Source organism: Thermobia domestica, chromosome 8 (genome assembly GCF_964235325.1).
Source record: "Thermobia domestica chromosome 8, izTheDome1.hap1.1, whole genome shotgun sequence".
Taxonomy (NCBI): Eukaryota; Metazoa; Arthropoda; class Insecta; order Zygentoma; family Lepismatidae; genus Thermobia; species Thermobia domestica.
In genome coordinates this window covers 160929195-160945848 of record NC_137461.1, presented here as the reverse complement: position 1 = coordinate 160945848, position 16654 = coordinate 160929195, and the positions used below count along the sequence as shown (strand labels likewise).

General features: G+C 36.2%; 1 protein-coding gene across 2 annotated transcripts in view; it reads right to left on the bottom strand.

Annotated features, from left to right (window-relative positions):
* Tmem18 (transmembrane protein 18) overlaps positions 1 to 14648 on the bottom strand; it is an 81632-nt gene extending 66984 nt beyond the window's left edge. For both annotated transcript variants that reach the window (XR_014132743.1, XM_081769207.1), the window contains exons 1-2: positions 14479 to 14648; positions 657 to 774 (exon numbers count right to left, since the gene is read on the bottom strand). Coding sequence is in view for 1 of the 2 variants with exons in the window: in XM_081769207.1 (XP_081625333.1) it covers positions 657 to 774; positions 14479 to 14541 (181 nt within the window). In the remaining variant the exon portion in view is untranslated. The remainder of the gene's footprint in view (positions 1 to 656; positions 775 to 14478) is intronic.
* Between the last annotated feature and the right edge of the window lie 2006 nt (positions 14649 to 16654).

Genomic DNA, 16654 nt, shown 5'->3' with positions numbered 1-16654 from the left:
GTGTCAAATTTCATAAAAATCCCAGATGGACGACTGGGGATTTTTTTTCTGATTTCGGTGATTATATATGGACTGACCCTATAGTAGTTGCGATTCTTCTCGCGTCCTTAATTGCACCCTATATCCTATCCTCTATGTTGAGAAACTGATTCCTCTTTCTATTCACATTAAAATCGATACTTCTAGAGCACTCAAATTTCCCATTTGCCTGTATAAGTACAAGTAACATATTACAATAATCAATTTTACCACACCTTCGGCATAAGTATTTTCAACTCGACCAGACTCTTCTGTATCTTTCTGAAATTGATGGGAAAACAATTACATTATCATGTGTTAGCAAACCGATGTTCTAGTCTTAACAAGAGTGGTTTCAACATAGCCCTAATTGTCTCTATATCCCTATATAATACAGGAAGACTATACATGAATATCAACTATGTAGTAACCTGAAGGACTTATAAGTGAAGGATTTTCGATAGAAAGCTGAGTATCTATTTTCTTCTGAGTTTCATTAGCAAACAGAATTTGGCAACCCTCTGACAATTTATTTAAGCAAATGGTTCATATTCAATTCCGTAACTACATTCCTCAAGTAATTATTATATTTCAAAAATATTAGATGAAAAATTCAATACACGAATAAAATTACTTACGTAAAACAAAGAACAGAAGAACTTGGAAATTTCCATGGTTTCTTGTTAATAACGTCATCAATGTTATTCCTATGTGAAAGCCTATTAATCCAACAAGCCATGGATCCTGCCATTCGATCTGTAACGTAAAATAAAGTCAAAGTCAGGATTTGCCTACATTGTTATAAGAAAGTAAATTTTTAATAAGGGAACTTTATTATAAATGCTTAATCTGAAGTTTTCTATACTTCGTCTGAAAAATCCAACTCAAGTCAAAACTATAGTAGATGAGGAAATAACATCGGAAGCATTTAAAAGAAACATAAACACTGTCAGGGCAAGTTTAACTTCTACACCCTTTTTAATAAAAGCTATATTACTGACTAAGAGTTACTAAAATACGATCATTAACGGAACCTAAACAATTCTTAAAGGAGGCAAAAGTACCGTTATGAATCTAGATTTATTTAAGTTACTCAGGTACTGTTAGTACTAATCTTTTACTTGTTTTGCATTAGGTGATGTGTCTATAGTAAACATTTGCCCTAAAATGCATATATTCTTCATACTCTATTTTAAATGGAAATTCAAACCTGTATACAGAGGTATTTAAGGAAACGCTTGCCCGCTAGAGGCAAGTTTAGTTTGCATCTGCCTGTATTACAGGAGTGATACTACTTGTATACATATCTAATGGCCCTGAGTCCACTAATTACCTCAAAAAGAAATATCAGTGAAAAATGTCGAAGCCCGTATTTTATTCATTTAAGGGACTGGTGTTTTGAGATAACCACCACAGGTATCACGACAGGGAGTAAATTTGATCAAATTTTAAAATTTCAAATGGCAAAAGAAGTCCAGTATATACCAATTGAAGAAACATATTCCTTGTTTTTAACTAAGATGTCTCTACATTAAATTTCAGACTCATAGAAGAGTAAATTTCACAAATTGATCTGCATTAAAGTTGTGAACTTCAGATTTTCAGTCATTATATTCTGCTTTTATTCCTAAAGATTAGGAGAGTTAGTTGATTTATGTTGGACATCGATACGGGGAAAGACATGTGACATTTTTTTAATGACTCACACCTACCTTTTCTAGTGATACCTCTTGTAGAACATGATTATCTCAAAACATCAGCCTCTCAAGTTTGGCGTTCCACGATCATGCTCCGAGGTTAAGGGAGACAACAATGATGATATCGAATGAAATGGTGGAATCAAGAAAGTGCGAGGAAACGGAAGAACTTCAAGAAAACAATCCACATGGTGTTATCCAACATAAATTTCACTTAGCGCAAGCTAACACGAGAGATGAGCGTTTTACCACTGCGGCCTCCTAAGTGAAATATAAACCATCAAAGACATTTGTTGGTTCTTCTGTAAATACACTTCATTACTTGTATTAGACTACCAAGTTTTGATCTTTGATATGTGTATACTACCTACAATTAAATAAAACGAAGCAGTTAACACCATTTCAATTTAAGACTTATTTACTCAGTTTAACCAACTAACTTCTATTGTTTCTTCAGTGCTTTCTATTCGATTCCACTGGAAGAGTTGATGCAGATGTACAATTCCACATAACTCAAATATACAACACTGTAAAATCACTTCCAAAGAAAACCAAGCAGTTCAAGTATCATATTACACATAATACTTTCAACTTATAATCATGTTTTACAAAGTTAGCGTAGAAGGGTTCTTAACCTAGGGTAGATTTTTTCACCTCCAAAATCTCACAAAGAGCCTCCAATGTGGACTGCACAGTAGCAATTGAAATTATAGGAGAGTTAAGAATCGAAGTCAATACAGAAATACGTCAAAGGAGAACTACAGTGAGTATATGGGTACATTTAACTCACGTTCAGAAATCTCCCGATAGTTACGCGACTGTGAACAAACTACGATCCTGAAACCAAACTTCAAAGTATGAAATTAAAATCTTAGGGGTCTCCACCCCCTACTAAGTTCAAGGTGACGCCACTAGCAGGTGAAACCATATTACATGATTTCTGAGATACAGAAGATGTTAAGCTTATGAGAACCGTCATCCAGCCACACACAAAGACCAGAAATTGAAAGAGGATATTTTTTTGTGGATTATTTAAGAGATGTCATAATAGCAGGTTATTACTATAGTTCCTTAATTATAAACTTCGTGCTACCATCAAAGAGAAAGTCATAGAAAGTAGTCACAGTGCGTGCTCCTGTATCAAACACTTGCAACCATCGGTTTCATGCTGAAATAGGCAGGCTCTATAATGCTGGAATAGCCTGCTTATTCACTTAATCTAGTACAAAGTCAATACAGATTCTCCTCCACTGCGTGCGATGAGAAGTGATTCGGATAAAGTCAGGGATGCCGTAAATCAGTACTCATGTAAGGGTCTGAGCATTGCTAGATACATGCATTAACATTCATACGATGAATTCTTAAAATTAAGTACGAATACTGTCACCACACCAGTAAGGAAAGCTAGTACAAAAATTGGTGAAGGATACATAATAAGGATTAACTAGCTCTCTGTTATAAGCAGGGTTGGCTGGTTTAAACCAAGGTGATTTAAACCAGCTGTTAAAAAAAAAAAAAAAAAAAAAAAAAAAAAAAAACGCTGGTTTAAATTAAAAAACGAAACATTTTCGTAAAATTGTAAGTGTTCGTAAAATCTCGATGAACACACACTTGTTTGTTACCACGATTCACTTCCGTATATTATTCGTATTATATTCAGATCTAAATTCCCCATTCATTACTCAAAGAGATTATACTACAAAAGCACCTTTATATAAGTTTATTGATGTTTCTTTTGTGATTTTTTATAGTTTATTATTATTGTTATGCAATTGCAATCAAAGAAAAACTAAATATTATTTCATTTTAATAATGTTTACTATTGATAAAATACATCGAAATGCCGTACTTTTTTTTTGGGGGGGGGTCATACAAACCCCACGAGAGGCATTTATTAAAATCAGGAATATCTTTGGTATCTATTTATGTATAAATGGGTCATAGCCAAAGTGGACTCAAACAATTCTTATCTTTATTCACTTTTCTTACTGATATGCAAATTAACTCGTCGTATTTCTTTAATTTGGACTAATAATAGCCGTAGTGAACTAATTTGGATTGAAATAGTTCTTCTGTACTCTGCACTACTTTGAAATTGTCCATATAATTCTGTATAATGGTTTCACTTGTGCAACTATTCATCTTTTTATCCTTCTGAAATGACTCTTGACAGCTATATTAACAAGTATGTAAGGATCGGTGAAACGTATTTTTTATCAGTAGTCTTTCGTGAGTGAGTCGGGAGACGTATCGCATTCGTGGCCAATTAGTCCCGGTTTCGAGTGCAAATGGAGGACAATTTCTCTCAGATGTACGCCGAGAAGCGGCTTGGATTCCGCTTTTGCTTATGTGACCTCTTCCTGCATAACCAGATTGTTGCATAATAACACTAAGGCGAAACAAACTTATTTCTGTCCATATGTGATACAAATACATAAAGCAAATTATTTAAACAAAAAAAAAACAGGTTTAAACCCAAAAAAGCCTGGTTTAAACCAAACAAACCGGGTTTTTTGTTTTTTTCAATAAAAACCATGGTTTTTGCCAACCCTGGTTATAAGTAATAACGGTCTTAAAATGGTTTGATGTGTAGTGACATACAGATGGTTACGGGAGTCGACATGGTAGCCTATGTAAATCAGCCTGAAGTAGAATAACGTTAAATAGTTATGAAAATAATAGATTTGTGGAATTAGCTGTATCTTAGTGGATTGTAATGACGTTAGATTTGAGCAGACATTATAGTGAGGTGGGATAGCATGTCTATGTTTGAGAATGATGAGTAGTCTCAAGCGGAGATTTAGAGAAGCAATGAAGAGCAAGCTGAAGTGATTGTCTGTACAATTACGCTATATACTGATTTACCATATTGGCGAATGACTCTACCACTTAAGGATTTTAATCAGTAGCGTCTTCTCTGGGTGTGCGAGTCGTGTGTTAACGCCCAACGAAAAATGAAGAAAAGAGTATTTTAATTTAATTAAACGGATCGTCAAAACTTGGGATTTTTTATTTTCAAGGAGACAGAATCAACTGTTGAAGTGCAAAAGAACAGAGAAGTGCTGTGCGGTCTGCGTCATGTTTTGAGGAGGCAACTCTGCGAGTAGGTCGTTGGCAACGCTTTAGCTGAATTTTCACTGCTTTAGAAGACTCCTATTGTGCATGCGCTTCGTGTTCCTCACCTCGTGCTTGTGTGATCCAAGGCGTTGGTTAGGAAATCAACGTCTTGAGTTTTCTGCTTCTCTCAAGTGTTGCCAAGTCTGTAGATTTATTTATGGATGTGTAGATATTTTATAGCAATACGGAAAACATTTTTGGGAGGGAGAGAAGAGGTATGATCTACGCACTTTTTTTTAATGCTAAACATATCATTCAATTCAAAAGTTAAGGTGCAATCGACTTCCTCCTAAAATACGTGTAAGGAGTACGGTGAAAAGAAACATGATTTTTTTTCTCGATCCAAGTTGTGTTCGAAGTGTCAGTTGATGAAAAAAAAGAAGAAGCCTGGACGTTAAGCTACAAAACGGTTTTCCATTCGGCCTTTTTATTTCCCTAATTTTCATTTACTTTGTCGTTAGTGGGTCATCCTCAAGATTTACGGTTTCGGGCCCCTATTACTGTCTCTAAAGCAGTAATCCAGAGGTTTCTACGTAAAGAAAGACGACTTGAACTGAAATTCACGTAACTGTAAGCAAATAATTGCTTTTTTTTTTCCAATTTCATATTTTGAGGGTATATTTACTTATACTATAATTATTATAACTAAATGTATTCCTTACGTAATAACATCCTCCTTGATTGCTCTTTATAATTTTCAGACTAAATTGTTAGAAGTAAATTGCTATTTATAGGTTGGCATAAATAGGACATTATGCAGTGACGATCATGGTTCCTTACTTTCGAAAATTGCGAGAACTTCCAGGTACAGGCTATATTCAGGAAATCGATGGGTGGGCAAAGTATAGTCACTATTAAATACTCGTACGCTGAATGCGAATGCCACTAAAATAGTTATGCGTAAATTGAGGTAAATTTATCACAATATTTTTGATCAGTAAAAAAAAATGTGGGTGGGCCCCATCTTTGCTCCTGGTTCCCCCTCTAGTATTGCCTTTGATTGTGAGGGTTAATATATTTTTCCTTTCTTGCCAACGCCCTAACATCCACGTCAGGAGACGCTACTGATTTTAATTAGTCATACGTTACTTACTTTAGTACCATTAGGTACACTAACTTATTGCCCTCTTAACACGATGAAGAACACCCTCACGTATTCAATTTATACTTTCTGTCGGATGAGAATACAAAAGATAAAGATTAACAAAAAGAAATGAAATATAGGGCTATCGTAATCATTATCCAGCTACACACGAAAAACAAGAAATTCTACCAACTACTAAAAAAACAACTATTGAATATATGCTTCATATTTGTGTACGAATTTTACACTACGCCATTTGTAACTGGGAACGATAGCGAGACATAATGAATTTTGAAGCAGCAGCTTGTCCAACACTTCCAAGTACCGCTAATATAAACAAACCAATAAAAGTAATGGACTACTTCCATTCGATGCCAAAAGATGCAATAATACCCAACGAACTTCCAGAAACAAAAAGTAAATATCAAATATGAGGATGTGACAGCTTCCATAAAGTCCCTTGAGAACTTCGTAATATTTGCTGAGATTGTAATCATATTATAATAGGAAGCAAAACATAACTCATGAAGAAATGGAAAAGACAACACATCTTGAAGAATTATTGTATAACGCCTATAAATAGAACAAAATGTGAACAAGTTACTCCTGAAGTTGCGCCGTCCTCCTGAATGTCAATCGTAAGAAATTATTTGTATTCATTTCCCACGTTTAAGAAAATCTTTATGCAATCCCTGGCCTTCATACTTTACATTAAATAGCGTAAGCTCACTCCCGTTACATTATTTCCATCAAGCATGACGAAATAATTTTCAGACAGAAAAAAAAGTAGCATGAATGCCATACCTATGTACGGGTACAATGTGCTGAAAATGAGACTGATAAGGATTTTTTGATCAAATCAACAAATTCACAAATACAATCACGAAATAAATGCATTCTCTAGCAGCAAAATTTCACTGCCAGAAACGACCCAGCACCGTTCCTCTTTAACTTACTAAAATAATTTTGTAGTATTCTGCTTTTGCAGTTCAACTCAAAAATAAATATCTTCGATATAATTTGGCTCGTCTTCGGTTATATTAGTAAAATCATGAATTTAAGTATAATGTTTTCCCTGGGGCATATACAAGAATTACATAAAACTATGATGAAATCAGTTCACTCATCTAGAAATTATTGGCACTACAAATCATTTCAGCAAGACCATAATTTAACTTGCATTAAAAAAAAAAAAAAAAAAAAAAAAAAAAAAAAAACGAGAACTACCTGTTCAAGTATTTGATTCTTGTTAAATAAACATTAGAAGTTGAAATATGATTATGGTTTTCAAAACGATTTCGTTATACGGTAGTACAGTACATGTAACTTTGAGGAAAACTGGATGAGATCACGTACAGATGTATCAGAATTTAAGGAATTCAATACTCACCATTGAAAAATAAAATATATAAATTACAACCAATGAAATCCATGATAGTGAGGCATCACTACTGTTAGTCGGAAATAGGAACCGCTCGTACTTGAATGAAGAAGATTAAACTAATCATATAAAACGTGAAATTCAAGTTCATAGTTCCAGAATACAGGGCTCATAGTGGTCTGGTCTCTTGTAAATAGTTGAAAAGTGACCAAAAGCACACGCAAAAGTAACCAAAAAGTGACCAAAATCTCATCATGCCCCTTTTTTCCTTTGTCAATTTCTCCATCACCTCTCTCTTTGTTATTTTGTTACATCTTTCCTTCTTTACTTCTTTTTCAGCTTCCTCCTTTCTTAGGTTTTCTAAGTATGCTTTGTAGTTACGGTAAGCAGACTTAGCAGATGTAAGAAGGTTCTGAGTAAGTGGAACCAGTTCTGGCCTATTTCCGAATTTCTTCATCCCAGACATTATATTTAACTTAGCATTGAGAGTTCTCAAAGCCATGAAATATTCAAATTCATCACCTACTCTTAAGATGAACATACAAGAAGTGTAACACAAGACGAACATGATGAACCACACAAACACACACACATAACGTTGAGCGGAGCGTTAACTATTAAAAGAGAAAACTAAAATGCTATTATGATAGAAGAAAGAATAGACACAGAAAGGTTCTCAACCCCACCTTGAGAGCTTAAGCATCCACCAACCAACCAGAAAGAATAAAAGCTGAAGTGAGAATAAAGCTGACTGTTTCACATATGGCAGCAAGCACTGAAGTTTTCACAAAAAGTAACAAGTTTCTGCCTTTTTCCATTTATTTTTACATTTTTCTTAGAAAACTGCCGATGCAAAACATAAATCACACGAAAAAGTCACTTTACCTCCCAAAAAAGTAACTTTTAGTGACAAATTTGTAAAAAAGTGACCCGCTTTGAGCCCTGTGAATAGCAACAGACAATTAAAAATTAAACAAAGCCTATGCACAGAATATCGAAAAAGTAAATATATAGGAAGAGAGAGAATACCGAACTCATCTTTTTCCATGCTTTGGCTTGAGATAATAAGCAAGTTTTCGAAAAGAAGAATCTATAGGAATGCAAGACATAGGCTACAATACAAACAAAGATAATCTAACTTTTTGTTTTGTTTCAATGTTCCAGTCACAACAGTAAAATACTTTCATGTACCCTCCCCACTGGTCTAATGGCTAGCGCGTGCCCTTCTGGGGCACGTGGTCCCAGGCTTGACTTCTAGTGGGAGAGCAAAAAAGTTAACTTTACAATCATTTGCTTCCATTAGCTATCCGTCTTCTTTAGCCCACAGGGCATAATGGTAGGTCGTTAACTAAAATAAATCAATAAAAATTGCTTAATATCTCATAAAACAAATCGAAGGCACATACTGCGATAGCAAGGACGGGAAGTTCTATATCATTTAACTAGCCGTTTCACATAAATAATCTCCTTAAACATTATTATTCTTTTCTGAATTAAAAGCTTTTCTGCACCTTTTCTAAAATACTGGCCACATAGTCTTAATTTGGGATTAAGTTCCGTTAACCCCTGCCGCAATAACTGAAAATTTGCAAAATTTACAGGGAAGAAGTGGTAAGTGTGGCTGTCATACAGGGTGCAAAACTTCAAAGTCAGACGCACTCGCCAATCCAAAAATGATGGGAGGTACACATACAAATTAAGGGAGGTCCCCCTTCACACACACACGGCCTTTGGTTTGACAAAGAAAAAGATCACATCAGGGCATACAATTTCAAAACCAGGCAATCAGATTTAGGATAATCAATTTTGAATTGGACAACTCATATACATATTAAAAAATATCTTACTTTAAGAATTCACGTTTGTGTAACGCTCTTTCTCTCTGCACTGAAGTACCAGTTGTCGATTCCAGTTTTCGGATCAAAGTCCTTAAGTGAAGGGCCATTGATGGAAACTGCCAGCAAATCATCCAGTGTGTCAGTCTTTAGTGAACCTCTGTAGGCAATCTTAACTCTGTTAAGACTGCTGAGGCCTCTCTCACATGAAGCAGTACTCACAGGTAAAACTGCACAAAATGTGACAATTCGAAGCAAATTTGGGAATCTCGTAATGATGTTTTCACTGAAAAGTGTCTGATTCAACGTCAATGAAGAAAACAGAAGTTCATATTCTGCCCACTCTGCTACGATAAGGTCCACTTTTTTCACTGTATAAATCTGGTTGCAAGTACTTAGAAAGCACTTTCCATGTTCGTTGTGAAGACTTCACATTCCTTGTTCTCTCACTCAATGACAATTATTTTGGTGCGAAACAGAAGCTGTGCCCCCCTATGAGTTTAGGCAGAAACTATTCTTACGGAACACTGGTCGCCAGCTTTGAAATTTCTAGTCGCCAATGGCGACTGGAAATTTTGCGCTCTGTCATCATAGAGCGTGATAAGAGTAAGAAAACAGTAAAAATTAGTATTTATTTACGAATAATAGTAACAGTGAAGATGGATATAATTCGTTAGGGCGGACGTTACGGCAGAAGGTTATCCCATTGTGGAGGGAGTATATTGAGAAAAAGGCGAATATCTGTGCGGACTACGATTTAACAGTGTTTAGTTTTATACAATTAAATATCGAGAACGAAGAAAATCTACTGAAATGTGCGAAAGACACGATTGCAAGGCATTTAGTATCTCCCCCAAATCCATATGTAAGGTAAGTGTTTTATGTCATACTGTTTACTATGCTTTGCGCTATCCTCGTTTGTGTATACTTACCGTCGCTGACGCGCCTGCTCTGACTGTTAAAAAGCAATCGTGCATTTTAGTGGCCACCTAACATAAGTTGGTTAATGTCTTTTGCACACTAGTGCTTATCGCATATGTACACTTAAGTCCTCTTCACGTGAATATGCACAGAGGAATGTAAGTCCACACTTCCATCGACAGCTCCAGATCAGGTACTTCAGCCAGAGTCACTACCAAGTGATTCGGGGTAGGAACTAAATAATACCCCACGGATTAATTAATGTAAGGATGCGAAGTCGAAAGTGTGGAAAAGATAAGGAAAAATAAAGGAAGTTATGTTTTCATATGTAATGCAAGAATCAAAGGTGTGAAATATTATTGAGAAAAAGTGGAAACAAAGGGAACATTTTTTCAAGATAGCTCGATTATCAATGGAAAAGGTGCTGTATCTTACTCCATATCGAAAACATGATGAAATAAAGGAGTATGTGAAGAGAATATACAAAGTGGTCATAGAAGTGTTGCAAAACTGTGTCACATGCACACTGTTTTTATGCCATATGAGTTGTTTCCCCACTACAGGCACGTAGCGAAGGGGGAGTGTCCGGACCCCCTTCGAAACCAGAAATGAAAAATTTAAGGAAGAATGAAACAAGAAGAAAAGAGAAAAAGAAGGATCAGCGTTAAAAATCAAAAGCTACAGCAAGCTTTTGGTTGCTCTTTCTTATGAGGAGATTTCTATTACTTGCAATACATGGTGGGAATAAGCGGGATAACCTGGAAAAATCAGGGAATTTGAAATTTCTAGAAAAGTTACGGAATTCTCAGAATTTCTGCTACTAGGCATGGAAACTTCAAGTTTTCGTAAGCATAGTGCCATTCTCTAAGAGTGTGGACATTTTTAATCACAATTTTTCGTCACCTCTTCTCTGCAATATGAAACATGTTATTTCAGAAACAGTTTTCTACTGCTCCTTTAACCTGTCATTTGGAACAGATAGTAGTTGACGGAATAATGAAAACAAAAACTTACGTGGAAAGATAGTTCTGTTAACATTTGATTTAACAGAGAAAGAAACGCAGATATTGTAAAATATTTTATAAGACATTATTGAATATGAACTTTGATATTAGTGAATATGTACTTTTTATAATAGTTGAGATCACAGTGAAAGGAAAATTGTCACATTTGAATGAACAAAGGAAGGAACGTAAATATTGTAAAACCTTTTTCAATACTGTATTGTATTCTTTTACTCGAGATTACTTCATAGTTTGTTATAAAAACACCTAATAACATATCCTCATTTTATTGTCCTAACAAACCAATATATGTTGCAAGGAAAATAGTTTAGATTGATTGAGACCTTAAGTGATAATCACAGTATTTCATGTTACTTCCCAGCTCCCCCCCCCCCTCCTCCCAACCGCTATTACGAAATCCTGGCAGAAAGAACTAATATATGTTGCCAGTAAAATAGTTTAGAATGATCAAGTTCCTGGTGTGATGAAAATAGTATTTCATGTTACGGACCCACACCCCTTTACGAAATCCTGCCTACGTGCCTGGCCAGTACCATGTTTATGCATATACCCACTGTAGCTGACGCGCCTGTTTCATACGGACGCACCTCGTCGGTACGCTCGAGCTTTTCTGCTGCGCTCCTGCCCTCATTCGCTCAGATACTAAAAATTAGTCCGTGATTTTAAGTTGGTTCATGTTTTATACTCAGTCCTCCTAAAGCCAATCTGCAGCCAGTAATGCAACACCTAACTTAAGAGAAGATAACTTCACAGGTGCCCCTCTAGTTTCAAATTTACAAAATTGCACTTAAGACATTAAAAAATGTTAGGTTAGGTTACGTTACCTTTTAAGGCTAAACTGCCGGATAAGAGCTACATGAGCTTCTTTTCAGCGTTGCATTACTACTCATTTGTTCTCTGGTTTCTCCCCGAACCCTGCACATATAAGATCTCCAGTGTTACTTACTTCACAAAATATAGCTGAGCGAGAGAAGGGGGTTAGAAGCCCCGCAGGGCTCGTTGTTTTCTACTTTTATCACAATTTAGACGAAAACACGGTACACTGTTCTGGAGCAATGAAACGTGTTGCAGGAGATTCTAAATGCCATTCTTCATTTTTTCTTTTCCTCATGCTGACATTCCGTCTGAATCTGCTGATTTTTCCATCATTTTTGTATTTCGGGGCCACCATCCGCGGAAGTTAAACCCCCTTTTAAAACACTACCGCCATGCTCCTGAAGCATCGAAACTTTTCGCGACATGCCAACAGTACCAATTTCTTGTATTAAACGTAACTTTATTCCCAAGGTTACAAACCTAAAGACCACATAAGAACTCCAAATCGCCATTTGCTACTTCTTTTCTCCTGTAAATTACCCAACTTCTTAGTAAAAACGGAGACGCATCACTAACATTAACCCTAAAAAACATTTTCTAAGACAGTAAGAGTGTATTATAGTATTTCATGAATGTAAGTGTGCCCCCAAATTTAGAACAGTGCTATGATAGAAACGAAATGTAACATTACCAACCTATCAGCCAAAACTGGCAATGCTTCCGGCGGCAGATTTGTAATTTTTGATCAATTACTTCTGTTCATTAGATGGCGAGGTTTATATCTTAATCTGTAGAAGTATCTTTCTTGTGGGTCTTGCACCACAACTCATATTAATGAAAAATTCGTGCAGGTTTACTTTTGGCGCACCACTCGAAATAACTGTTGAAAAATTAGAATTCTTTCACTAATTTCCTTCTTAATGTTTCCTAAACGACTTGCGCTGGAGAACATTAAAATATCTTAAATGGTATAGTAAAAAGTCAGGGGAGACATCATAAGTAATTGTTAAAAAATTACAATTCTTTCACGATTTGCTCATAAATACAAAGTCCGGATGTATGCATAAAAACTACAGTGAAAAAACACAAAATAGCCTTTGCTAGGTGGCCACTAAAAAGCACGAATGCTATCTAACCGAGTCGGGGCAGGGTAAAGCTTTGGGGCCCGAGCGCTAGCGATGGGGTGCGGTCGAATGGATCAGGCGCATCAGTGGAAGTGGGGTATATGCATAGGTGAGGATAGTAAAGACGAGTGGGTTTTGGCAATGATTCGAGTTTCAATAGCACTTGTCATGGTTTCATACTAGTAGCGCTCCACTTTTAAACATAAAATACAACTTCTGTACACTGTACAGAAATACAACGTCGGTGGAAAATACTTTCTAATACAGTCGTCTTTCATATGCACTTACTTATTTTACCCGTAGTAAAGTACATGTAAGGATTTTACACTAGTAACCCTACACTTGTAAACATAAAATACAGGTATATTATTTATTTAATTCTACCGCTTGCAGAAATTTGGGTATTTGTTTAGAAATTAGTGAAAAACCAGATGATTTACAGGACAAATGTGTCGAGAAAATATCGTACACAATTTTTTAAAGGCAGTGGGTAAAGGTAAGTGGATGATTGTCCATCTTATGTCGAGAACAAAACCCAACCAACCCCTGCGGGGCTTGTAACCCATTCCTACTACTACTATTACTACTCATACCATGGATCCTAATTTAGCGTATGCAACCATAGAACGACCGAATCGGAATAGAATATCGCAAAAAAGGAGGTGAAAAGGCTGGACCCCAAAGGTAAACAGCCGAAATTTGTTCTTTATGTATATATCTTTTTACGCAAAGTACTGAATTTTACCTGTAAATCTTGCAAAATGTGGTGTATCAAAAGTAAACCAGCAACAAAAAATTTATACACATAGTAGTTTATGGTCATGCAGTGCTATTTCAATGCATGTATAGAACGTAAATTATCTGTTTCGTGGTTACATTTCTTACAGGATTGCAGAGCTAACAACATATTTCGAAATTATTTACTTATGAACAATTCAAACAAAAGTTATTGCAATGCGGATTCCTGTTCTCAGTAAAACTTAATACCGACAACCTTTTATAACTGTACTGACAACTGTCGCTTACACTTACATGTTATTTATTGTATTAACGAAGATAATTAAGTGTATGAAAAAGGAATTTAGATTATTTAAAGCACATTACAGATCGTTCGATAACCCAGCCTCCTCGTTCACGCCCACAACTTCTATTTCATGCACTCAAGACCACCATCATGCGTTAATACTCATTCCTTAGTTTTCTTTACCGATATTTGGTGTACAAATTACAAATACTTAAAGTATTTTACGTGAACATTGGTTAAAAATGACTTTTAAGAGATATCATGCAACATTATCATGTCAACAACTCATCATTGATGCTGTAAACAAACAGACGATGTCTTCGTAACCAATAAATAACTATTGCATAATCGTATTTATCCTCTGTAACAATAAAATGAAATAATACACGATTATTTTACTTTACACTACTAATATGTAGCAAATATTGATACAGACACTCTGTAAATACGTCCAAATTCCATCTATTTCATCTGTACGCACTAATCTCGGGTCCACCATGGTTAAAACACCGTCACTTGTCACGGCAAACCAGCACAAACCTCACACCCCCTGCCGGCGACAGACTAGAATAATAACCGGCGGAAACAACATTGCAGGAGAAGCGCAAGGACGTTCCCAAACTAGTTGCTGGAAAATTATCATTTAACAGCACAGCGTTGCCACTTTAGTTTTCTTTATTTTAATGTATAAGAACATGTATCAAAAATGTCAAAAACAAGTTAGATATTTCGTCACCTTAACTTTAATTACTAGCAGGTTTAAAAACGAAAACAAATAAACAAGCTGTACTTTCAAAGCAGCATGAAAATATTTATCGTGATTGAAAATTAAACTATAAATGGTTTGTTTGTATTTTAATCCACGAATTTTACCAGAAAAGTATTTATCCGAATATAATCTTATTTAATACACAGCACTAGTGTTATTTCAGGAGACGGCCTGCGTGGAAAATCTCCCCGGAGCTATTATTCCCCCTTTAGCGCCCTATCCATTGTCTTCCAGAAAATTTTGTGGGGGGGGGGAGATCGAAATGTTAGGGGAATAGCTACATTGAAACATAATTTAGCAGAGAGGCATGTAATCGCAATGTAATTTATCTTAGATCTGAAAACAGCAGTTGTCTAACTCCGCCGTCTTTGCTACCCCTGCAAGCCAGGAGCCAAGGGGGTGAGGACCCCTAAGGGAACCTGGACCCCTTTTATTTTAAATTCATTTTACTACAATCCTTTTAAGAAAATACGAGATAAATAAATAACCTACAGGAAAAAAGTTAAGATGCATCGGCGGCTTAGTGGTAGAGCGGTCACTTCTGGTGCGTAGGGTCTCGGGTTCAATCCGAGCAAAGTGGACACTCTGGTAATCAAATACTGTGTGCATGGGTTTTTTCGGGATTCTCCCGTTTCCTCCATTTTCGGCATTCCACAATTTCATTCATTATCATCATCAGTACCGTCTCGCTTAGCTTCGATGTATAATAGGGAGATAACACATTAAAATGAAATCTTTCTGTTTAAACTCTCACGATTATGTCCTCTAGGCCAAGGGAGACAATGATCAAAGCAATTGAATGATGATGGAAGAATTGGCGGAATGAAAAAGTGGGAGGAAACAGGAGTAGCCCGATAAAACCCACGGATACGATGTTTTCCACCACAAACTTACTTGGCTGGGATCAAACCAGGGACTCCACGCACCAGAGGTAAGCACTCTATCACTGATCCATATAACCTCCCGGAGAATGCCCATATTTTCAACAAATTGTGGTAATTCCTTAATGATATTGCAATAAAATGTATCGAGTAATTTGAAATTATTTAACATCCCACGATTATGCCCTTTATTCTAAAGGTGATACATGATTAATGAAAATGAATAATTGTGAAATTAATTTTCTGGCTCTCCCACCGCGAATTGAACCTGGGACTGTGTGCACCAAAGGCACAGATGCTACCCATTAGACCTGGAAGGACGGTAATTGTAGTAACCGGAATGGTGCGAAACACTTAGAAAAGGCCGAAGTCAGGAAGGATACAAAACAAGTGTCAGGAAGTTTCTCATTGCTATAAATATATGGTTAGTGTACGCGCCTTCCGAGCGGAGGTCAAGGTTCGATTTTCTGTGGAAGTTCATGTAGCTCGGATATCGTGTTATGTTGTAGGCACTAAAAGTGCATTACCACCTGCAATTCTCCTTTTCCTGCAACAGCAGGCAACCCAAAAAGCTCGGTGGTTGGGTTAGTTGCGATTTCGAAAGGGCATTACCAAACCTAAATTTTGTAAGAATGACAATTTTATTATCGTGACGGAGTTGGATGACATGAAAAGTTACAAAATGATCTTACTTAAGCAGTTCAAACAAGATGAATGGCAAGAAAATGATATCAGAGGAGAGCATTTCTCTCCTTCCTCCCCCCAAAAAAAGAATATCATAAAAACGAAAAACGTTATATAATAGTAAGGTTTAATATAAAAGCCCCACCCAAAATTTTAGAAGTTGACACCCGAAAGACAAAAAGAAGTGAATAAAATTGTGCACAGATATTGCAGACGTAAAATGAGGGCATACGGGTTCCGTATTTTCCTGGAAAAAACTGTTGGGTGGGGCACGGACC